This window comes from Haliotis cracherodii, unplaced genomic scaffold (genome assembly GCF_022045235.1).
Source record: "Haliotis cracherodii isolate W230 unplaced genomic scaffold, xgHalCrac1.p SCAF_1, whole genome shotgun sequence".
Taxonomy (NCBI): Eukaryota; Metazoa; Mollusca; class Gastropoda; order Lepetellida; family Haliotidae; genus Haliotis; species Haliotis cracherodii.
This window is the reverse complement of record NW_027266264.1, coordinates 18,836,713-18,863,342: the sequence shown is the minus strand read 5'-3', so window position 1 is coordinate 18,863,342 and position 26,630 is coordinate 18,836,713. Positions and strand designations below refer to the sequence as shown.

Genomic DNA, 26,630 nt, shown 5'->3' with positions numbered 1-26,630 from the left:
TAACGGTGTTAGAATCTACACCGAAACGTCGCCCAATTGTAATAAAGAAGTTGCTCATCCATAACAATTTTGTCTTAGTCTTTTACTTTTAGCGAAATGGACCGAGTAATCAGTTACCTTTACACGACTCAAGACTCGTGTTGACAAAACGTTATAATCAAGTCTGTTTTGCTCGACTAGCTACCCATTCACCAGTCGGTCTTCTCGGGTCGCCATTGTTCACAAATAGAGGCCAGGATAGCGCGGGTGTGTCAAACTTTCCATTCCCTTCCACATCCTAACACTTCCTTTATAACATGTTGTAGGTAATGTTTGTTTGTTTGTTTGTTTTAACGCCGCACTCGGCAATATTCCAACTATATGACGGCGGTCTGTAAATAATCGAGTCTGGACCAGACAATCCAGTTATTGACATCATGAGCATCGATCCACGCAGTTGGGATGATGATGTAGGTAATAAACAAGGGAAACTGTTGAAACTAATAATATAATCTGGGATATTCATTGGGCTTATCCTTAGAAAAATGACGACATCGCTCTCCTATGTTAAGGAAGTCTATAAGGATGACACACCTCCATAGATTTAACATGGGAAGCGGTGCGTCAAAACTGTCTTTTGGACAACTACTCCCAATACCCAATGTAATATTGCTGAAATATCGCCAAGATGCGAGTTTAAAAAATTACTCGAGATGACTCACAGCAGATTATCAATGTCAGAACATTGTCCAACATACAATGAGGATAATCAGACAAGTGTGGGTCCCTAGTATACCATGCTTGAAGAAAAGGATTTGGTGGTCACAGTCGCTTCTGGGAGCGGAATCTGTTTGGATGCTCTACAGATGGAAGTCCGCCTTTAGCTGCTTCTAGCTGGAAAGCCTATAGTGGTGGTGGGTTGATGTTCACACCATCGACTACTGATTTCGTTCATTATTACTTTCAGCAAATCCTGTCATTACTGTGCCGAAAGCCATTTCCATGTTTTTTCCGTGTCTTTTTTCTGTCTGTTTCATAATGTCCTTGTTTAGCTTTCTTCCCCACTTTCTCTCCAGTTTTCCTCTCTACTCTCCTGGGACTGAAAACCATCGCCACCACCATAGCAGAGACGGCTAGCTCAGATTCCTCGTTGTCACCCATGGCAGCATTATTGCATCGTCTGTTATTGCGACATCATCGTCATTTCTGTCTGTTGTGTCGTACTCATTATAACTATCACAGCTGTCTGCAGGCAATCGTTTTCTCGTACTGGTCATGCTCTCCGTGCATCAGTTTCACAGGGAAAGTGGACGTTGACCCAAGATTTCATCAACTTGGTATATAAAATTGACACAATTTTCTTCTTTTACCACTGATTTTCGGGCGTTGTTTATATCTTTAAATGCACGTTTCAGAGAATGCATTCGTTCTGATTTCGCATTGCTGATATGATTTTCTGTACTCCTAGTTCTGTATTTCATTCCCCAGCATTTTTGGGGGGTCATCCGGCTGGTCTTCACCATGCTTTCCTGCCAGACAGAGAGTGAGTGAGTGAGTTGGGTTTAACGCCGCTATTCGGGCGAACAGGGATTCGAACCCACAATCATAGGTTTCTGGCGTGCCCAAGGGATGCAACTCTGCACAGCGAATCGTGGCGCCTTAGACGACTGGGCCACCCGTGCCAGATGGAGTGACGACACTCGGTTTAATCATATGTCCGAGATAAACCAAGCTGACATTTTGGACCGCTGACACATGCGACTATGCTTGTCGTAAGAGGTCGACTAACGGGATGGGGTAGTCAGGCTCGCTGGCTTGGTTGATACATGTCATGGTATCCCAACTGCGTACATCGATACTCATGATATCAGTCACTGGATTGTCTAGTCCAGACCGGAGTTATATACTGTAATATTGCTGAGTGCGGCTTTAAAGCTCAAACAAACAAACAAACAAGTTATATCTATATACATTTAGACATGATGCAATAACCTTCTTTTCTTAGTCATTGTGCAACCTGATTTACATATATGAGCAAATAGAAAATCTATTCACGTGACACTTTTGCATGACCTCTTTACTTCGTACAAATTTACACGCTGAGTATCTATCCATACACACGTATGCAAATCTGTTCACCTGACGACTCTACTTACCCTAAGTATATATACTCATGTATATACTGCTCACGTGAGTAGATGTCTGCGTTTGGATGGGGCATAAGACCAGAGGCAGGAAAATTGACATTAACACGTGGATATATTCACTATGTGACGTAAATCTACTTTACTGTTAATTCAGATTTGGTCAGAATAGAGACTTGAGCCGGCATGCATCGGCCTTCACTCAGCATCATTGTAACCAGAGAGACAACACGCTGTGGTAATCGCTAACTCATTCAGTTTCAACTCCTTCGGGATTAATTAATCATCAGCCCCATCGCGTCCTCCTCCTGCGTACTGGTATTTAATTAACGCTGGCGGTGACAGTGTTTAGATAATGTAGGTGATCGCGACCTATACCTATACATCTGACATTAAGAGCACATATTCGTCCGTCTGGGTCAAAAGCGCAGCGTAATAGTCATATAGCTGTCTGCACATTAAACCATTGTATTGATTTACCAGGGCAGTGCTCATGTGAGAGAACGAGAATCTATGCAAGGTATTTGTCGGATTTACTGAGACATTTGAGAATACAAATACACGTGTTTGTTAAAAAAAAGGTTTCACTTAAAAAATACATGAATGACGCATTGTGTGCATACACTGTACTATATATTCGACGTGCTGTTCGAATGTGTGTATGACGTGTCTATACGTTTTCAGCAATCGAATATAACAATAGTGTAGCTTATACGCGTGAATCTTAATAGATGATGTTCATATTTGTAAATTTTAATCAGGAAAAGTTATAAATCATTAAAGCTTTAAAACCGAACGGTGATTTAAAAAGGTAAATAATCCTGACTGATAAATCCATTTAAAGTGTGTAGAAATCTAGAAATTGAACAGCGAAATCTTTAATATCTCCTGAATAACGAAGGGTACGCTCTATTTGTTTTTGAATGCACTCAACTTCAAAGGTCATTCACTGTCTGTCTAGTTAGACGGGGCTAACAATGCATCTACACTGTTGTTGCCTTTCTTGACTTGTCAGTAATTTACCCTTTTAATGTTGTTAAGTATGTGCAAGTCTGAAATGATCGGAATGTTGGGCCCCGCACAAAGAAATAAGTCGGTATCCGCCTCTCACACGTCTCTGGACCTCAACGTTGCTACACATGGCGCGTTACGAGGCCAATACGATATAGAGTAGGAATGCGGGGTCGCGAGTAAGCCGGTTCATTGACAAATATGTGCCCCTTGTCGGTCACGTGGTGTTGTCTGCTCTGATTGGTTCTCACGCGACAGAGTAATTCTCACAGTTTTCTATGGTCCGTTTCAAAAAGATAAATCAGTTTACATGTATTGTTTCATCAAAAGTTGTTTTCTCTTAGCATTTCAACATCAAATGCATGATTAACTCGATGCGATATTCTGCTATATGCATCCACGTCCACATGAAACGACTTTTCACTTGGAAACTACAGCTTAATTGGTATGAACATAATCTATATGATGATAAAGTTAACCCTGTGAATTCGGACTGAACAGTTCCATGTGTCACCGTCCGGATTAACCTATATCCTGATTGATGAATCGTGCAAGGAGTAGACCCGTGAGTGAGTGAGTATGGTTTAACGCCACTTTTAGCAATATTGTGAGAGAACATGCACGTTGTTTATTTGTTGTTAAGCGCCGCACTCAGCAATATTCCAGCTATATGACAGCGGTCTGTAAATAATCGAGTATGGACCAGACAATCCTGAGATTGACATCATGAGCATCGATCTACGCACTTGGGATCCGATGACATGCATCAACCATGTCAGCGAGCCTGACCACCCGATCCCGTTAGTTGCCTCTTACGACAAGCACAGTCGCCTTTTACGGCAAGCCTGGGTTGCTGAAGACCTGTTCTACCCCGGAATCTTCATAGGTCGAAGAATGTATGAGCCACGGAACGTCTTGGTCATCGCGTTGGCGTCATCTGTTTGTAATGTTGACGTAATCTGTTTGTAAGTGAAGTTACAGAGGGTACAATTATAATTTCTTATTTTAAAATAATGACTTGTGGTGGCTAACTGTTCTGCTACACCACTTAATTTGCATGTTACCAAACCAAAGTTACTCCCTCATTTTGGGTTTCATTGTATTTTATTCACTACAAAACATAAGCCATTTTTTCAATATTATAATTACAAAATATTGTAATGAAAGTGTGAATAATACATTTCTTATCCCATATTCGGCGGTTAACTTAAATTGTAAATAATATTTGTATTTCATGTTAATTGATTTGTTTTCTTTTGTGTATTCCTTGTAGATTACATATCTGTTTCATCCAACCCTATTTAATATATCGCCATAGTCTTTAAACTTATATGAGGCGAATATTATGATATGGAAAGTCAGACATTTAAATATTAATGTAATAGTTTGTGAAGTAAAACATTAATAGTAAAATTAAAACGATTTCTGGCATTTAACAACATTGTCTTCATAAACTCAGATTAATTTCACACAGAAATGTTCACCTTTTCCACACACTGACTTTGTTTTTCATAAACTTTTGTCACAGAGATGTTTGACCTGAGTATGGAAGTAAGCGACGAGAAGGCAGGTGTGACAGGCTTGTACGCTATTCGATAGGTCATAATGACTATAGATTTCCACAGCCTCGTTCTGGCACATTGACCTTTACCTTCCGGTAAATGTGTATCGCGGGTTTGTTTGACAGGGAAGATTGTACTGTCTGAGATTTAACTAATTTCTACATGTCGATGGCGATAGATTTGGGCGTGGACGTTTCTGTGGCAGAGGAACTGTGGTCAGTTTTTGCCAGGTTGGATTTCCGGACTGGTGAGAATAATTTCTTTTCGTCCGGCGATTCTCTAACAAAGCGTTCCACTCTGGTCTCGCAGCTGTTGAAGTGATGTGACAGCGTACTAGGCTGATCATCATCACGTGTTCTTGGCTTTCGTTATAACGCTTGTTCCGCGTAGAATGCTGTGTTGTATATGCATGGCTAACAGAAACATACACGCTGGTTGTAATCATTTGGCATTGTGCTGATTCTCGAATAGACGAGGGATTGTTTTGATTAGTGGGGCACCTACACCATTCGTTATAAGACGATCGTGTTGTCAATAAACGCATTGATTTAAGATCAGGCCAGACTGGTATTGTTCACAATCACAGACATAGACTAATTTGCCTTACATAAGATGTGCCAAAGACCTCTAGTTTAGTACGCATTTGTAGATCTATTACAGTATTAGTGAGAGATATAGGCCTGCCCCAAACAGAATGATTTGATGAGTTGAGAAGCAGACTAGATTATTAATATGTATAGACACATAGCCTTCAAGAATATATTTTACTGCCATTATATTATTATTGACGACAGAGACCATGTAAACTCATTATTGGTCAATCATAGTAGTAAATTAAGTGGTCTTAGTTGTTTAGACTTAGGGACCTGTCACAATGACTGTGCAATACCATGATCCTGTAGGTGAGAACAATCATGTTCTTGTTTGATGAACAAATTCCCCGATGCTTCTTCTGCAAATTATGATTTTATAGACCGGTCCGTATACTGGAAATGTAGATAAACTGTCACCTGTCACTAACCTATCCGCAATGAACAGCACTTGACCAGCTCCCAGCTGGTGCAACAGCAGGAAATAACTAGATCCGCCACAGATGAATATGATGATCAAATCCTGTAGAAAGGTTAACAAATTAACAGAAAATTAAAAACATTGCTCTTATTTATCATGTTTATTCTGTTTTTGAAAATAGTACATATTACTACTGAAAACAACAAGGTTCATGCAATGTCAGGGACCGGGGAGGGGTCAGACATTTTTTATACACAAATGTACCGAAAATAATTACGATCCCCTTGTGCTTGTCATATTTTTGGATGTCCCTCTCCATGTCCTTGGGGGCACGAGTGGCCCAGTCCTTTAAGGCGCACTGATTCGCTGTGCAGAGTTGTGTCCCTTGGGCACGCCAGAAACCTATGATTGTGGGTTTGAATCCCAGTTCGCCCTGAATATGTTTCTAGGTTTGTCAGTACCATACCTGTGCTCGTGGGTTTCACGAAACTGGTAAACGTCTGAGACCTGCATCACTTCGGACTTTCCTCCCACATAAAGCTGACATGCAGTGATATCACTGGAATACAGTTAAAAGCGGTGTTAAACCCAACTCACTCACTCTCAATGTCCTTGTACAGTTTTTCATGATCCTCTCTGAAAAGACAAAATGCAAAAGAACTCTTTTAAAATGTCCCTTTTTTCATGACCCTCCCTGAATATGTGTATTATATTTTGTGACCCTCCCTTAGAAACTGTCATATTTTTTGGTGACTCTCCTCTGATTCCCCCTGTCTAGCGAGGATGCCACAGTGAGATCAGTTTCCATATTATCTGTATTTGTACACCTTACAACACCATCTCAGATGGTTTAGTTGGAACTATACTGACAGTTCAATTGACCTTGTGATGTAAAAATCAATGCGCATATTCCAGTAAAACTTGGTATGTTTTGGTACCAATTGTGAGAGATAACAATATTGTTATTTTGTATAAACAACTTGTCCAAAATAAGCTGTGGAGTAGCTGAGGACTAGTTGTATATGACCACACATGAAACAAAGGAAGGAAATATTCATCATGTTTATGAATTTGACAATCAGAACATGCTGACTGTATTTGGCTTGCAAAGGCTCACTGAATACAGTGTACATTCCAAATACAGGATATTTATCATCCCACAACATACTCGCTTGATAAACTCTGTATCTTAATTTGGAACCATTATTACATGACTACAAATTATGACTTCCATGTGTAAAGTTCCCCTACCATTTGATTGATTTGTCAGTATCACTGAATTTAATTATATGCTTTCTTAGTTGTTGGCACTCTGTGTGTTGCTAGTGGTGGTCAAATGATGAACTGAAAATTCGCCTGAACAGTGTAATAGACAGTTAACATGGTGAAAGGGATTTTGACATGAAATTACCATATTTGACGTAATATGCGCCCCGCTCTAATAAGAGCCCACGGCGATATTTGTTAATATATTGGCTAGTGAACAATCTCACTTAGCAGCCCTTCCAATTGATAAATGTACACAAGACTTATTTATTTGTGTATAATAAGCACTCGTATGTTATATGCACCCTTAATTATGGGAAATTAAATTCTGGAAAAATATATCTGTTGTATATAAACATTTCCTGTCAGCATAAACCACGAAATTTATGATCTTTCAACTCAAAATTATATTCTAATAAGAGCCCCCTATTTCTAATTTTGAGAGCGCCCTGGGCGCTTATTACGTTGAATACGGTATGTATAATCATCAAGGAAGGAAATTTTCATCATGTTTTTGAAATTGAAAATGAGAATAATCGACAGCCTTCATGTTTTCCCCCTCATGATTTTCGGTCTGCCTTCACACATTTAGAGGACTGCACAAATGAAATCAAATCTTGGATGACGAAAAACATGCTAAAACTCAATCCTGACAAGATTAAAACAACACTGGCTGGGCATCACAGATATTACAATGGTAAATGTTGGACAATCACAAATAAAGTTATTGAATGCAGTAAAACATCTTGGCATCCTTCTTGACAGTGAACTCTCTATGGAACTACATATATTAATATTAATATTTCAATTGATTTTTATGTTAATGTACTTGCTGTAATAATGTTAGAGATGTTAGGGGTGTCACAATAAATAGAAATATCGATATATTGCTATCAGTAAGCACTTAGAGTCAATAAATCGATTGTTAAATCAGTTTCTGAACAATAGTATCGATTTCAGTTAGGAATATTGATAGTTTCGATTGTATTTACCATATAAAAAAAATATGTGCAATATGCTGTTCAAAATCGTTTTTCTTTTGATCAAGAGTGGTAGTAATTTACACATGTTAATGTGGAAGTTTCTTTTTCTTAAATTATTAGGGTAAAGAAAAAACAAATCGGTCATATCATAAACTTTACGTTTTGTTTCTTGTTATGTTTATCACATTCAAAGGAAACTTCAGTTCCAAGGTTTAATTCAACTCTAAAATCCATATAAAATGATACATTGAAAACTATCGCTATTTATCGCAATAGTTGCTTGCAATACAGGGTTAGAAACTAACAGTTTTTGTCCACTAGTCCTTGTAATGATAACATACAGCAAAACCCTTAAAATGGGACAATTTCTACTCGTCCTTAGGATACCTTTACTATTGGGCAGTTTGGTAAGGACTATAGGACTAGTGCCAATTTCTAACGCTGCAATATCAATAGTTATCGCAATAGTTTCTTTCAATATCGGTAGTTATCGCAACAGTGATTTCCAGACCAATAGTCCCCTATTAGATGTGTGTGGTAATAATAAAGATCTTTGATCACATTCAACAAGCATTTGGCGGAAGAAAAGTCAGAGCTTCAGATCAGATCAGTTCCTTTCCGTGGACATTGGATCTGGATTTCATACACATGTACTACCAATTACAATTGTTACAGATACATATTACTGGAAAAGCAGTACCCATTCTTTAGGCTTGTGGGGAAGGCTTAATCATATTTACTTTGTAGATTTCAACAAATGCTAAATGAAAACTTAAAAACAATATTTAGATATGCCATTTGCTCTTGTCCACTAGAGAGAGCTAGTTTATCTCAAATGAAGCTATCCCAAGAGCTAGTTATCAGGGTAATTGTTTTTGGTTTAGTGCTTGGCTGATATTATGACATATCAATTTGGCATCTCTATAAAAATGTAGATTGTAGGTTTAAAAAATTAATGTCTGACAGTGGCCAGTGTTCTTAAAAATAAACAAATTTGTTGTGATCATTTGAAAAACCCCAATTTGAAATAGTTTGATCTTTTTTCAGTGTAGGCATAGTTGTTGGTTTAAGTATTTTTATTTATATGTTGAAAGGGGAATTTATTGTTTAAACATGTGTTTTATCTTTCACAATACCTATGTTTATCAAAATATTGTGGCCATATTCTATTTTCTAATTGGAATGGCAGCCTACTAACCATGCTGACAGGTACTTAGTACACCATATTGTGGTAGCAGCTGGTAAACTCTGGTGATCATATCAAGGAAAATGTCTAGTCCAGTGAACACCTGTGAAATAAAAGAACTCTGAACTAAATAATCTTTAATAACTGAATATATAAATGTGAATATATATCTCTTGAATGTGCTGAAACTTAAAATTATAATAATAATAGTGAGAATTTGGGGCGTAGGGTTTATGGTTAAGTTTAGGTTATGACATGTATACTGATTATAAGCAAAAGAAACGCAAATTTCATAAATGTGTAATCTAACACAACTGATATATATGAATGTGTTATTCATGATTATGATGATAACTATGTATAGAATAAGGTTGTAAGAGTGATTTGGGTGTACAAAACAGGTCTATCGAATAATACACTTTATACAGTCATCACGGTCATGGGTGATGTTGGGCATGTGTCACTTGGAACATCAACATGCACAAGATGTACTTCCGGCTCTCTACTCATGGATGTTGATTGTTTTGCTGTGTCAGCTGGCTTGACAATCTGGATCCTTGTGAGGCTCATTTCAACTTTAAGTACAGAAAATATACAGTATGAACATGGAAACTAGATATAAATGGATATGGTGTTCATGTAATAGTTCTTGAAACAGTTATTTTGGACGAAATGCGAAGTTTTATTGTCAAGTGCCGGGCTGGCTTTCAAACGCCGGGTGACATCGCCAGTGGAACCTGAAAGTGAAATAACTGTGAAAAAACGTGAAATCTTCTCCCCCGTGTATAGGAAGACCCCCCCACCCTGCTCTCTTAACCCCCTCATTCAAGGTATAAAAACTCGCCTTATACACAGTGATATACGGTATGTGGAGGCTGTAAATATGGAAGTTCATTAATATTGCAATTCTGCCTTCAGCTTTTGGTGCAACTGACCTGCTGTGAGCTCAAAGACCTTTGGATGTCTTCAAGCTGGTATAGTTACACACATGGGTGCCAATGCAACAACATAACCATGATAACTATTTATTGTGAGCAGGAATGTTTCAACACCACTAACAGCACCTCATGGTGAATGTCTTGTGGTGATTACACCTCAAAAAGACAGACAGCTGTATCTGCAACATCTGCATCCCTGGTCATGTAACTGGAATATTGCTGACTGTGGCTTTAAACGACAAACAAACAATAAGCAGCACTAGTCCTGTAGTCCTTGCCAAACTGCGCAATAGCTAAGGTATCCTCAGGACTAGTTGCAGTTTTTCCTTTTTAAGGGTTTTGCTATATGTTATCCTCATTAGGACTAGTGGACTAAAACTGTTTGTTTCTAACGCTGCAAAAACCTTCCAAGTGAGACAGCTGAGCAGACCATTGGCAGCCATCACAGGCTCATCAGTGACGATACAGTCAGAATATCCACCAGCCAGAATTATTGTCCTTACTTGGTGCCATTTCTTCGGGGGAAATAAAACGGACAACTTGAGTGGAGACAGAACCTCTTCTCAAAAGAGAGCATCTCATCTTGATGAATCGTATGATGTCTTATTATGTTATGTACTAGTGCTAAGTAAACTCATGTTCAATAATGATAATTTGTGTTTCCTTTGCTGTTCAAAAATATCTACCTAATGCAGATTTTTTACAACATCTCCCAGCATGGTTAAGGCCTCTCCTTGTTTTGTTTGGTCTGCAGTTCCTCCGACCCAAAATACAGAGAAGAGGGGAAAAACATTCCAACAATGTTTTTAAAAAAAAAATTTTTTATCACTGCCGACCTGAAAAACTTTGTATTAGAATTTAAATATATTTTTCTTAAATCTTGCAACACATAAATGAGATGACTTTACCATCACAACTTGCTACTTTGCAGAGGGGATTGTTTCACTGCCTTCAGCAATTATTTACGTGACAATGCAGTGTTGGCCATAAGTGTAGAACTTCACACCAACCACCGCGTCATACCAAAAGACGTTGAAAGATGGTACTTGTTGTTACCCTGTCTGGCGCTCGGCATAAAGGGGCTAAAACAAGGACTGGTCGGCTCGGAGTCAGTATACTGTGTCTGAGTGGTGTATTCATGTTAAACTGCGGCATGGTATCTCAGTGAGCTAGCACTATAAATCGGCATCAGTCCGGACTAGTACAAGCAGCCACACAAACACACACACGTACATGCACGTCACTATATAAGTGCAATAATCTTGGACGCGACGTTAAACCCCATTTCACCTCACCTCACACCAACCACACCCAGGAACCTTACCATGTCATGTCAGAGTGTTATATATTTTTCATTTTTTCCCCCAACCTAACTGAATCATTTTGGGAAAAATCTGTAAACCAACTAAAATAAAAAAGGCCTAAACAAAAAGACAATAGGTTGACAACAGACAAACCCATCTTCCTTCCTGTCCAACTGCGTCAAGTTGCTGTCAATCATGTGTTTTTCCACACAGTCTGCATAGACTCGCCCACATTCAGGTTGTACCTGGAGCAGTTCGTTGTTCTTACTTCCGTAGTTCCTATCCGGGAACAGTGAGTACATCATTAATGCCTACTTACCTTCTTACCTGTCATTTTTTCACAAAGCAGTGTTGGTATATACATGCAAGTGCTGCTGACCCAGGGCAGACTGCAGTATAGACTGTCAGGTTGACAGACAAGTGATACACCTGCTTGTGAAACTGTGTGAAGTGCAGAGGAGATGTTTAACACTTTAGTTTATGCCTCCCCTACTTCAGTGAGTATCATATTCACTATTCTTGCCTTGGTAATAACCATGTCGTCATTAGAAAATTTGATTATTTCAGAACTTGTTAAATATTGATCAAAAGTAATATCGGAGCAATCGTTTGCAGTTACCATGGTTACTGACTGATGGAACACAAATACCGTTTGCGACTGAAAATTTTCCATCCATCTATTTCTTGGTAGAAATTTTATGATACGAAAATTCAGGGATCGGGTGGTCAGGCTAGCTGATGCATGTCATTGTATCCCAATTGAGTCGATGCTCATGATGTCAATCGCTTGATTGTCTGGTCCAGACAATTATTAACAGATTATTAACAGACCGCCATCATATAGCTGGAATATTGCTGAGTGCGGTGTTAGATAAAAACAAAATAGAAGTTCCGCATGAAGGTAAAGGGGGCCTTCTCGTATCTTTCATGTTAACAATTGACGATATAGGGGTTCCTACATATAAATACTATAGCAGAAAAGAACAAGAAACCCTTTTGCACGTACAAGCTTAGATCACTGACATACCGTATTCGATGTAATAAGCGCCCAGGGCACTCTCAAAATTAGAAATAGGGGGCTCTTATTAGAATAGTATTTTGGTGACTACCTGAAATGTTTATATACGACAGATATATTTTTCCAGAATTTAATTGGCTATAATTAAGGGTGCATATAACACACAAGTGCGTATTATACACAAATAAATAAGTCTTATGTACATGGATCAATTGGAAGGGGTGCTAATTGGGATTGTTCACTAGCCAATATATGAACAAATATCGCTATGGGTGCTTATTAGAGCGGGGCGCTTATTACGTCGAATATGGTACTTACAGTTACTGCTGTCAGAGTCATCATGTTCCTGAAAAAATATCATTGTTTTGAAAAGACTGAATGAAAATATGGTACACAATCATCCTTTGTTTAGTTGTTTTTATTATGTTTGGATTATTTGAAATGATGCTTAATTTGAATTTCCGTAAATGTGTACAGACAACAAATTTCATGCATCAGAACCGATGCAATAGATGAAACAAGAAGTACACATGTACACAAACATGTACTACATCTACTAGGCAATGTGACAAACAGTTGATGGACCAAACAGCTGACAATTATGATAATATTTCAATCAGGATATGTCAGAACAGTGGTACTTGGTCCTCTGTACAGCGCACAGGTCACAAATCAGGTGGAGAGGGGGACCCTCTTTGGCAGATTGTCTTCTGAGAGTTTCTAGGGCTATGGTCTTGCCCCACTCTAAGGGACATGTAGCCCTTGTGTTGTCTCCTTAGAAAACTGACAATGTGAAATATGGCTCTGTTCATCAATGTTCACACAGCAGTGAATGAGTACCCAGTAGGATGAGAGGATAATGTGACTGTCAACCTTCTAGCGCCACATGGGAAGCTTGGGTTGTATGATCCTCAGGGAGTTGAGAATGAAAATAGATTTTACACTTATCCAATTACTGGGGTAATAATGTAGTGCTTTGAGCATTCTGTAGGCTGTGGATTTGGTGTATTATAAATATGCTCACACTATTATGAACATATTATTATGCATAGATTAGCCTGTTTCCATGATGATGAATCCAGTTGTCTTTGAGCTAGACATGTTTTTTGTGTCTATGGTAATTTGATGTCAATGACAGGAGTTTCAAAGGGGAGTTCAAATTGGTACAAGCATATTTCTATCCTCGTGAGAATTATCTATTATGATTGGTTCTCCTTTTCTCTACTTTCCATTAAGTGTCCCCTCCCTCTATTACAATACCTCAAAATACAGGTTGTAGTATCTCGATGGAGTGCCTCCTTCTCATTTCACAATATCTCAAAATACAGGCTGTTATCTCTCTTTAGAGTGTCTCCTTATCTCACAAAATACCAGCTGTAATATCTCCTCAGATTGGAACCGTGAAGACGCCAGGTAGAGCAGGTCTTCAGCAACCCATGCTGGCCGTAAAAGGCAACTATGCTTATCGTAAAAGGCGACTAACGGGATCAGTTGGTCAGGCTTGCTGACTTGGTTGATGCATGTCATCGATCCCAATTGTGTGAATCGATGTTTATGATATCAATCACTGGATTGTCTGGTCCCGACTCGATTATTTACAGACTGCCGTCATATAGCTGGAATATTGCTGAGTGAGGCGTTAAACAAAAAATCAACCAACCAACCAACCAATCTCCTCAGATTGGCCCCTTGCCATCTCACAATAGTTCAAAATACTGGCTGTAATGTGTCCTCAGATTGGCCCCTTCTTATGTCACAAAATCCCAAATACTGGCTGTAATATCTCCTCAGATTAGCACCTTCCAATCTCACAGTAGTTCAAATACAGGCAGTAATGTGTCCTAAGATTCGCTCCATCCCAGCTCACAATAGTTCAAATACAGGGAGTAATGTGTCCTAAGACTGGCTCCATCCCAGCTCACAATAGTTCAAATACAGGCAGTAATGTGTCCTAAGATTGGCTCCATCTCAGCTCACAATAGTTCAAATACAGGCAGTAATGTGTCCTAAGACTGGCTCCATCCCAGCTCACAATAGTTCAAATACAGGCAGTAATGTGTCCTAAGACTGGCTCCATCCCAGCTCACAATAGTTCAAATACAGGCAGTAAAGTGTCCTAAGACTGGCTCCATCCCAGCTCACAATAGTTCAAATACAGGCAGTAATGTGTCCTAAGACTGGCTCCATCCCAGCTCACAATAGTTCAAATACAGGCAGTAATGTGTCCTAAGATTGGCTCCATCCCAGCTCACAATAGTTCAAATACAGGCAGTAATGTGTCCTAAGACTGGCTCCATCCGAGCTCACAATGGTTCTAATACAGGCATTAATGTGAATTATGCTCCCCCTAGCAACATAAATTCTGATGATGAAATCTCTGTCATCTTTAAACCCATCAATAATCCAGAGTGTAATTCTAGTGCAGTTGTTTCAACTTCCTCTAAGGTGTTTACAAGTTGCTATAGTCATCAATGATTCAGAATGTTTGTCAGACGTTAAACATAATGCGTATTTACTAACATTACTCAGTCCTAATATTATGTGAAAATACCATTGTCAGAGTACAGATTCATTGAAGCAATTAACATATTTGTTATATTTCCTAATGGAGGTATACATGATTTCCTGTTGAAGTAACATACATATTATGTTTGTTTCAGCTATGGTGCACAGCCACGGGGGGCATGGCGGCGATCTCCCAAATAACAACCCCTAAAGAGGGCAAGTACGAGGATGTGACATCGTTGAACAGGCAACTGGTAGGTAACAATGCATTCCTCAGGGTTTGTGGTTTTTTTTGTTTTTTTTTTTGTTTGTTTGTTGTTAAACGCCCCACTCAGCAATATTCCACTGATATGACAGAGGTCTGTAAATAATCTAGTCTGGACCAGACAAACCAGTGATTGACATCATGAGCATCGATCTACACAATTGGGATACAATGACATGCATCATGTAAGTCAGTGAGCCTGACCACCCAATCCTGATGGTTGCCACTTACGACAAGCATAGTCGCCTTTAGGGCAAGCCTTGGTTGCTGAAGACCTATTCTTCCCCGGATCTTCATGGGTAATTCAGGGCTTGTATCAAAAGATTGCAAAAACATATTTGATTATGATATGGATTTAGAGAGATCAGGGGCAAGCTATGTACTTAGTTTGTGTGTGCTTCTGTGGCATTTCATTGGAATAAGAGAAAGCTTTGAACAATAACCTTTCTCCTCTTCACCTCTATAACTACAAATTGTCGTCTTTTGTTTTGCATATGTGTGTAAACTTAGGATTGACATTTTTACCGACGACCTGCTTGTGTCATTTTATGTATTGTGTCTTAATGTGGAGAAAGTGTATACTTTCTGCAATTTGAAATACCCAACTTAAGAAACTTTTGATGCGTTCCCTCAAACATGCGTCAAATGATAGGTCCAGTAAAACTACTTGTCAGACCAGGTAAGTGCTTTTTGTCAGGATTGGAACTTGTAGTGATGTAAAACATGTGTTGTAAAATAGATACACGAAAGGAACTATCATTCATCTGGTCACAGAACAGCTGAGCTTATGAACATTCCAACAGATAAACCACTTGCTTATCACTAGTCTACTTCCAGCAACATTGCAGGAACTTATCTCAAACTGTAGGCTGACAGTCCACTTAAGACAGAGCTCAAGATCACATCATTTTGTCTTGAAGATTGTCAGAGCGTGAGTTTGACAAAATGTTATCCTATCAAAATGCCTGAAATGAAAACGCTTTTACCTTTTTTTTAAAGTGTGTTATTTGAAAGCGAGGGTACATCTGGCTCAAGTAAGTGAACAAATCTACAAAGAAGATTAGAAAAACTGCAGCATTCCCCAAGAAGATAGTGATTAAACAATCTGAAGAAAAAATTGCTCATGTAGATTGTGTTCCAGGGTAATAAAAACTGAAACACCAAAGACAATTTTGTCTAAGAACCGAAAAAAATGCTCTTAAAAAACGAACAGAAAATGGCTATCTTCTAGACAAGCGAAGGCTTTGAATTGGCTTAACATTTAATCATACCTTGACATCTAAATTAACACTATATCACACACATGGGTATTTGTTAGATTTGAAACTTGTGAAAACTGAAAAGTGTAATCAGATCCTTCTTGTCATATGCTATATCATGTATATGGTACATTCAATGTATACAGAGCATTAATCAACAGGCAATAACCATATACATTTTATGTCTAAATGAACACTGTAAAACATCTGTCGGCTTGATGTGCTGACATAAAATGGCTGACGTGTCTACAAATGTTCAACTTCCTTCATGAAACACTTGTTTCCTGTGATGAAGGTATTCTCCGGAAGAGCTGTTGCTACATGTTGGTCAACGCTTTGTCTCTGAAAATATTAAATTTTGATAGAAACAAGCAAATGCATTTAAATTGAAAAGGAGCCCCAATGAGATGTTGATTTCAGAACCTGTGGAAAAACTAGACTTGCTACAGCATTACAGTAAGACCACGTTTTTTAACTTTTGTTTCACAGATATATTCCACCTTTACCATTTGTTTACCACACACAATAAAAATATATAGCTGTCTCTATTGATTGATTGATTGATTGATTGATTGATTGATTGATTGAGTTTATTTATTTATTTATTTATTTATTTATTTATTTATTTATTTATTTATTTATTTATTTATTTATTTATTTATTTATTTATTTATTTATTTATACATGGAATTTATATATAACTTTTTTTATTGTCTATATTACTAGTGGGAGACATAATATATATAACTATGTTAATGTTTAATTTATTTTTTGGACTGGCTGCTTTTCAGTAGGGGCGGCAGGCCCATGTAATGAAAAATAAAAAATGTGTGGCCCAAGTGTTGGGCGGAAGAGAATATGGCTGAAGGACAGTGAGACAGACTATTACTTCCCCTATTGAAGCTAATATATGATTTCAAACTTGGGCAACATAATTGTGAATGAAATAAAAAAAAAAATTCAGCTTATTATCTGTATCCTCTTTCAGCCAAGTTTTACGATTGATGGCTGGTGTTTATTACGTCCATTGATCATGTGTATGGTTCACTGCTGAAAAGGGGGCTTCTCACGACGTGCATATGTTATGTACCTGGGCATTGTGGGTAACTGGTAGAAACATATCAGTTCATGATACGTGATGCCTGGTTGCTGTCGCCTCATTGTTTAATACACAGCTGTGCTGCATTAAACCGATTAAAATGGAAGTGATGTGTTTAGTGTGCATTTTCTCTATACGATTATGCAAATGTTTGGAACAGGTTTATCATTGTCCTCAGTCAAACTTTGTATTATTGTAAATACTACATTGTCAATGCATTTTTGTGTTTCTGCTGACATTGTACACGACACTTCCTTCTTCCTTTCCTGCGAAACGCGAAGACCTCAACTCACCCATCAGGAAATTCTCGCTGAACTAATATATTACATCACAATCAATGACGTTTTGCAGACTTCCTCTTTGCCTGAAAATGTGAAACATATTGCTTGTCATTTTTATTATGAATACTGGAGTTGAAAATTCCATGTCTGCACAACTTCAGTGTGCCTTATGGAAGATAGCATAGATCAAGGGGAATAACTCCATTGGCCTTGTTTGTTTCATCACCTTTTACTACAGCTTTAGTAGATCTAGCATGGTAGAGGGATGAAGGCTGTAAAATCTTTGACAGATTGAAGTGTTGGTAGGGCTACACAAGATCTGGCAGGGTTTGGCTGTGCTAGGATGCACTTACCTGGACTGGCTAATTCAGTTTGGTTGTGCAAGAATCGTTTTCAGAATTCAATTTGATCATCAAGACAGGATCTGGTTACACTCACTGTTAAAGAGACAGCTTTTCAGTTGCAGCCAGGACTGTAATTACATTGTCTAGACTGATGGTCACACCAAGTGGTCACTGAGAGAGCACCTTTAAGGCTGTTTGATGCAGTGACCTCATCGTCAGTTTTCAAAGGGGTTTCATTATGAATAGTGTAGAGATGGTGTTGGAAGATTAACTGAAATTAATGTCCTAAATATATCACTGTTTAATATATAGTTGAAAAGGGCGAAGGTTGTTTATAAAAAATGTTATATGAATTTTAGTTGTTTTTTCTTTTTCTTACTCTTTGGTCATGTTTGTATGAAATGTAGAATAAGATGTTTTGACTTAATGCAACTGTTAGTTCAAATGGCATTTAGCAGCTCTGTGGAGTTTTCAGTAATTTGTATTATGTTGAAATATTGTTGATTTGATAACTAAATTTGTTTCTTTTGTTTAGGACAAGCTCATTTCGTTAGGTGAATTTCAAAAACAAGGGATGGTGAGGATTTACATATCATAATGACAAAAAGTATAGTAAGGTATTCAGGCTACCACTTTATGCATGTCATTTTCCTGAAAAGATGTCTTGAAATATGGTTAAGCAGTCCCTTGTATCTTGTACAAATAGGGGGAGGGGAGCTGCTTCATGTATTTACATGAATTTGTACTCCGTTGCCACAATTGGTTGTCGCAACCACATGCTTGTGACGCATGTTTTAAAGACTTCATCATGTCCGTACCTGATATGCTTCTGGGGAAATATTCTGACATCTGATTGAATGTCATTGAAGGTGGAGGTCACTCAATATGCAGTAAGCATCAACAATTCTTGTGTACATGATAACTTGAGTATGTATGAATGAAACTTCACATACAGGATATCTAAGTTGAGGTCTCAATCACATCATGGTTACTGGAGGTCAAAATTATTAAACATGGTTATAAATCAAAGGGTTTTGCAATCAGTTGAGACTCAAGAACTCAACACCTACGATGTCATGCTAGTGTCAGATGTCAAGGTCACATTGAAGGTCATTCGCTCATGTAAAGACTTGTAAATAGTTTTAAGAAGTATTATAGACATGGTATGGAGAAATCATATTTGTAACAGCACCTCTGTTTTCAACAAGTAAATATCTCGCATGTGATTGGATGATGTGAATGGTCAAGGCTGCTTGTTGACAGTTGTAACAACTGTTGACAAAGGAAACTACAAGAAGCCATTGACATCAGGAGACAACAGCCAGCCATGAACCGTGACCAGGGAACCTATCTGCCTAGTGCTTGGGACTTATTGCTTTGATCTTTGTCGGGGCTAATTGCCCCTTGCTATGTCCATTCTTACACCTATCAGTGCTAATTACCCCCCTCCCCCCATTTGCCCGGTGTCCATTACCATTTTCTTAGCTCTGATTACTTGAGTGTTGGCTTCCACTGTCTATTGCTAATCACCTTATCAGCGCCAATCATCTGTTGACTTCCTTTGTTAGCTTGTACCCTTTATTAGATTCCACCTTTTGTTATCTTATTAATTTTACCTTACATGTACATATGTAATGCTCTCTGCCTCATGGCATTCATTCACCTGATGAAGGAGCAAGCATATGCTCCGAAACATTGTATTCCTCATTATAAAGAAGTTGACATCCATATATTCTCTTCCTTATAGGACTTTCTGTTTCAAAGTTGCATTTGGATTACTGATTATGTTGTCTCAGCATGTACTCAGAGCAAATGAAGACATTCTAAAAGAAAATTCCAGAATTTTTTCACAGGCATATGAATTCATGTATGTATCTATTGATTGGGGTTTCAAGAATATATGGAGCAAATTAGATGTTAGACATTCCCAGTTTTGCGAAGACCTCATGATTTATTAGTGGCTGTTGGTGTGGATTTGGATGTATGAATCATTCTTCTATAAGCTTTGTATATTTTTGACACTGTTTGTTGGATAGAGCGGAAATGGTTTTTTTAATTCTCAATATGCATGGTATAGTTTAAAGCATCAAAATTAGAACACCATTACTCTGAAATCGCAATTGTCCAGAAAGCTGAATGACAGTAACCCAAAGAAGCTTCAGTTATCCCTGAGGAATCAAATGATCAGCACTCAAATTCATGTTGCACAAAAACACTTTCAGTATCTTTTCCAAAACCATTTGAGGATTTAAGTGAAGCATTAAAATTGAAAATATTGTAAAAACAATCCAATTTTAGAATGATATAAGATCTACAGAACCACAAGGGCCAGGCAGCTGAAGCTTTGTTTGATTGATAATGACATTAATAATTGGGGTTCTTTGATACGATCTAAATGGTGCTTATGTTTATTTTTGTTATAGATAATGATCATGACAATAACAATACCAAGCATTTTCACTAAGATGTTTTTTGATTCAAATATTTTGTTAAGTCTTATGCATGCTACATGTTTTGTTTGTTGTCATGTCAATACTGAAGGTCATACTAGAGGTCATAGCCTGAAAAAGGTTTGTTAACCACCTAACTCGAGAAGGATTCCATGAAACTTTGTACATATATCTTCCTGAAGATGGGGCTGAGATCACAAGAGGTTTTTGGGTGACCTATGTATAAGGTCAAGGTCACAGTGAAGTGCATTTGTAAAATATGCTGCCATTTTCACTGTAATGCCTATTTCTGCAGATATTGTTTTGAGTCTTGTGCCTGTAGTTGTATCTTTATAAAAAGTGATGACAGGTCACAGGGACATACTTTCAAAAGTACCATATGCAATACTTTACATTGTCACATTGAATTCCACCTAGGGACATCACATGCTTGAATGGACTTTAAACATATTTGGAATACTTAAAGCTGATATTGAAGATCAAATTCAGCCTCAAGGTCATATACATAGTGTATTATGTTCACAATATTTGTATGTTTATTTGTTGTTTAAAGCTGCATTCAGCAATATTCTAGCTATATGACTGCAATCTGTAAATAATCAAGTCTGGACCAGACAATCCAGTGATTGACATCATGAGCATCGATCCACGCAATTGGGATACATGCATCAACCAAGTCAGCGAGCCTGACCTCTAAATCCTGTTAGTCGCCTCTTGCAACAAGCATAGTCGCCTTTTACGCCAAGCATTGGTTGTTGAAACCCTATTCTACCTCGGATCTTCACGGTTCTGTATGACTCAAGAAGTATTCATTATAGTAGGATTAGATTTAGTACATATGTACATATTTAGTACAAGTGCATGCAACTTTCTTATTAGTGTAGCTACATATGTGGTACCTGTTTTATAGTTGTCTTACATTCGGTATATGTTTGCTCAAACCAGAAGTGATGTCCTTAAACCTGAAGTTTTTTATTTTGTGGTAGCTAGGGGCACAGGATGAAGTTGTATTGCATGTGACAGCTTTAGGAATAAAAGATGAATATAGAAAGCTATTGCTAAGGTCAGCAGTCACCTGATTTGGTGAAGTCATCATGGTTCATGATACATGTTTCGGTGGCAAATGTTTGGAACATTCAGAAAAAAGTGGGTTTTGCCCATGTTTGTCCATAGATTGTGCTGTTGTGATATTTTTCCCTTATACTTTCTTCATGCACAAAGAGGCGGTCCGGTAGCCTAGTGGTTAAAGCGTTCACTTGTCATGCCGAAGACCCTGGTTCGATTCCCCACATGGGTACAATGTGTGAAGCCCATTTCAGGTATCCCTGCCGTGATATTGCTGGAATATTGCTAAAAGCAGTGTAAAACCAGTGTCACTCACTCACTCTTCACACAATACTTGTGGAAACAAAGTTCAACAATATATCAATGTGCGACTTGATCTATTAGCCCAGAGCCCAAGTTTTTGATATTACAGTTAAGTGAATTCAGCTGGAAATCTACAAAAACTTTCATGCTCAAGAAAAGGTTTGAGACAGTAGATCAAAAATGTTTCTGCACAGGTTAATGTATAGGGCTTACTCCGAAATGACAAAGAATGTGCTTTTCCATGATCTCAAGTTACTGATATTTAAACTATGTGTGATGAATCAGGAGGACCTATTAACATGACAAAAGACTTTATGGCTTATTAAGCAACTTACACGGAAATGATACAGCAAAGAGTAGCCACATTGTCAGGATTACAAAGTCAGCTAGTGAGCCACGCAGGGTCCTTGGCGTCTTCGGAACAGAAATTATAACCTGTCATGACAGCATGATGAAGTTCATGTACAAGAACCTGAACTACTTTCAATAGTCGCATCAATACGCTTGGGAACTGAACACTTACATTGAAAGTTGTATCAAGTGGGACGAAACAATGATGTATCGCGATGTTTTACTTGTCGATACATTGTTTGTATCGATCACAGTCGCGCAGTAGGTAAAAAGTATTGATTCTTACCTTAAATGTTTTCTTGAATAAGTGTTACACCAAACACTAATTACTAGTGAAAATGAGTACTTAATTACGAGTGAAAACATTTCATCCATTACCCCATACCTGACACTGCCAACTGTTAATCATTAATGTGCCAGGTATTTGGCAATCCTGTCTATGAAAAAGATGGCTTATATACCACAGATAAGTGCACATGCAAGTATCGTCATACGTATCGGATCGTAAGCAAGGTATCGTGATACGTATCGGATCACACTGTTGGTGTATCGTCCCAGCCCCAGTATCCCCGTGAAGATTCCGTCATAGAAGAGGTCTTCAGCAACCCATGCTTTCCGTAAAAGGTGACTATACTTGTCGTAAAAGGCGACTAACGGGATCGGGTGGTCAGGCTCGCTGACTTGGTTGATGCATGTCATCGATCTCAATTGCGTGGATCAATGCTCATGATATCAACCACTGGATTGTCTTGTCCACACTCGATTATGTAGAGACTGACGTCATATAGCTGGAATACTGCTGAGTGCGTTGTTAAACAACAAACCAACCAATCATGTCCATTCTAGAATTTGGGCATAATAACCTCCATAGCTGTTTTTCAAAGATCTACCTTATGAACTAACCTGGAACGTTTTTCTAAACATGCTTGAGAATGACAATGTATTGATCTTGTTAATACTTGTGAACCCACATCTGACCTTTTGCCCCTGTAGATGAGGTGAGTGATGGAAGAGGCTTGTCTTCCTGCTTGTTATTGTGAAATGACACTTGAATCTGTGACAAAATCAGGCTAGAAATTCAAAACAATATGTTGGTATGGTTGCATATATATATGTTTTTGTACGTGAATTAGGTTCTGGGATCTGATCGATTTTCACTTTAATTATTTGTTCAAGGACCATTCCTTGGTATTTAGATCAATATTGTGAAGCAAGCATTTCTCAGAAAATTTTGCAGGGAGTGTGGCAAGATAGATTTTATATTATTCTCTTGTATAAAATTTAAAAAATGTAACATTTCTTGAAATAATGTTAGTTGTTTATCTTGTTAAATTGATACACCACAGCTGGGGTAGCCTTAAAAACATCACAAGTCATGGCCAACTTAAAGTTGGCAGCTGTGAACTGTATGTTCATTTAATAATTGACTTTAACTTTGTGTGAGTTTATTTAAGAATTCATTTTCACTTTGTGTGACTGACTACATTCATACAACAAATAGATTTAATATCATCATTAGATGAGAAATGTCGGTTCCGAACTAGTTACCTCAGCTCAGTTGGGGCTGGCTAAAGGGTTTGATGGTCGGAACCCGTGCCCCTGTAGGTGACAGTTATAATTCACCGTAAAGTTTACAGTACAGGATGTCAAAATGGCTGACATGATCAACGTGATGGGGGAAATATACAAAGTTGTCAGTGAAGCTGTGGTGATTATAAATGTTAGTCATCATTGATCAATTGGCCAATAATTCAAAGTTGATTATAAGGATGTGTCGAATTGATACTTAAGTAAATTAGATTGCAGTAGAATGTTGTTGACTGTCATGGCAGTCTATGCATGGATCAAGTTGATAGATTGGGTGTGCATTTATTTGTTTTGTTCATTAGGCTGGGTAATAAAGAGGATATTCAATCATCAGCAGTCTTGTTTCAGTGTACATACGAAAACGCTGAGTTTTGATCAGAAACTTGAGACACTTCTGTATTGTATTAAAAGCAGGTGATTTCCCAGGGGTTCACCAGGAATGTGAAAGCAGTCTGTCAGTGTTTATGTCATTTCAAGAGTATAGTCTCATGAAAAACGTATGAATGTCAAAATGTTTTATTTTGTGATTATGTGACCTGTCTCGTCCAATAAAAAAGCTGTATATCATGTAGAAAATCTAGAACAGTGATTTTGCATGTTTTCATAGTTTAAAAGCATCCCAACTTTTGCCATGCTGTCTCCACTCTCATTAGGTTGATCGTTTCCTTGTCAGTTTGGCCTGTTCATTCATAGGGTGATGTGCCATATGTGAAAGATTGCCTAATGTGTTTGCACTCCGTCAAACATTGTCTCCTCAGTCTACTCTAGTTATATTTTCAGCTTCTCTTAAGTCATTGCAAATCGGGTGATGACAATGGGGTGAGGGTGAAATTCAGATCCAGTTTTGATTACTGTCATTATGGTGACTGATGGCTGTTGTTGCATTGGCCCATGATTAAGGCATGTGATTTGTTATTGACCCGTGAAGATCAGGGTAGAATAGGTCTTCAGCAACCCAGGCTTGTCGTAAGAGGCAACTAACAGGATCGGGTAGTCATGCTCACTGACTTGGTTGATGCATGTCATCGTATCCTAATTGCGTGGATCGATGCTCATGATGTCAATCACTGGATTGTCTGGTCCAGACTCGATTATGTACAGACCGCCGTCATATAGCTGGGATATTGCTGAAATAACCTAACCTAACCTTTTGTGTTATTTTGTTTGCAGGAAATAGGTATAAGTATTATCAATAATTAGGCACATGTAATCTTTTTCCCTTGACTATGGTCTCTCTTCTTCACTTTATTCCAATAGTTACCATATACTTGAGAGTAACTGATGACCTTAATGCTTATAACACTGATAATAAGGTGATCAGAGTGGTCTGTGTATCATTGTATCCAGTATACTAATGTTGTAAGACATTGACTGATATTTTGAAATTCTCTGTTTGAATATGTTCATTGAAGACCCTTCAATGATGAATCTTTTCACACAGTAAAAATGGGTTAGATCTGAAACAAAATGTCTCTAGGCCCAACAAGATTGTCACCATCATCCGTTTTTGTTTCAATTACTGTCTGAACAACATCTTAGGATAGATATTGCAGGCTTACTATAGGAGGCATGCTCTATCTTAGGTCTCAGTAGGGATCTGATGTAGACTGTATTTCAGCTGTCTGAGACACAGAAATGGTAATTAATCCTGAGTGGTGCAAAGCACTGTTGTACATGGTGAGGAGCTGACAGAGCTGCCCTAAACATGTCCCAGTTGGCTACATTTGTGTTTCTTTAAACCCTGTGGTGTGAAAAGATTTGTCATGATCAGTTTCTATATATGATCCAGGGTGTTGTTATCAGGACACATAATTTTCATTACCTTTAGCCATATACACCTACACAAATGTACTGTGAGCATAAGAAGTGTGCATGGTTTGTTTGGCCTCTGCAGGCAATGTCAGGATGCCTAGAACCATGGATGGTGCAGCCGCTTGGTGCTTCCTGCTTTACCCATTGGTTTACAGTGTTGCTCAGTCTGTAACTAGGTGATTGCATGTGTCTGTGTCTTACATCCAGGTACTATAGACACCAAAAGATGGATAGGTTGTAGTAATTGCATTGGTGTGAGTACACCTGGGTGTTGAGCCCCTGTGAAGGATCTGCACCCTATTCCGAGCTGACAAGCAGCCTGCTTCACCAGCCCTTGTTCTGAGAAGCGGGAACTTTCCTTGTCAGACACACTAAGCCCTTTTTCTCACAGAATAGTTGCTGTCCTGTGTTTAAGTAAGAGAATATGTTTTTCCTCTTTATCATGGCATTATATGCCCTAGACAATTGATGAAACACCAACTAAAATTGTTTCTGGCCTTCTGCCAAATATTGCTGTGAACACATCAAATCACAGTCAGTATATGTTTGGGGAAAAGTTGTTTATGTAGTCAAAAGTTGCCATTTCTACAGGTTGGCTCAAAGAATAGAAATGATTGTGAATTACTTTTATTTTGATCTTATTCCTGGCTCCATGACGCATTCAGGAATATCAATAGGATAAAGAACTTGTTAATATGAAAATCAAATTGATTTGTGGGTTGTAACTTGAGAGATACTTTTCTATGAATAATAGAAACACTTCCATATTTGTGATGTTGCATTACAGTAAAGATGCATTTTACATGTATAAATAATCAAGTAGAAATTATCATGGGCTTGTTTTGCATCTATTCATATATAAGTATCCAGGTTAGAAGTAAGCGATTCATGTGGGTTTCAAAAGGCG

The 26,630-nt window shown here is 38.1% G+C and overlaps 1 protein-coding gene across 7 annotated transcripts in view; it reads left to right on the top strand.

Moving 5' to 3' along the window:
* Positions 1 to 26,630, top strand: part of LOC139473971 (transient receptor potential cation channel subfamily M member 3-like) — a 265,126-nt gene that overhangs the window by 75,960 nt on the left and 162,536 nt on the right. For 6 of the 7 annotated variants that reach the window (XM_071256840.1, XM_071256857.1, XM_071256868.1 and 3 more), the window contains exon 2: positions 15,063 to 15,161. In XM_071256840.1, coding sequence (XP_071112941.1) covers positions 15,063 to 15,161 — 99 coding nt within the window. Of the gene's footprint in view, positions 1 to 4,803; positions 4,944 to 15,062; positions 15,162 to 26,630 lie in introns of those variants that run through there. The other variant, XM_071256862.1, reaches the window with a different exon arrangement.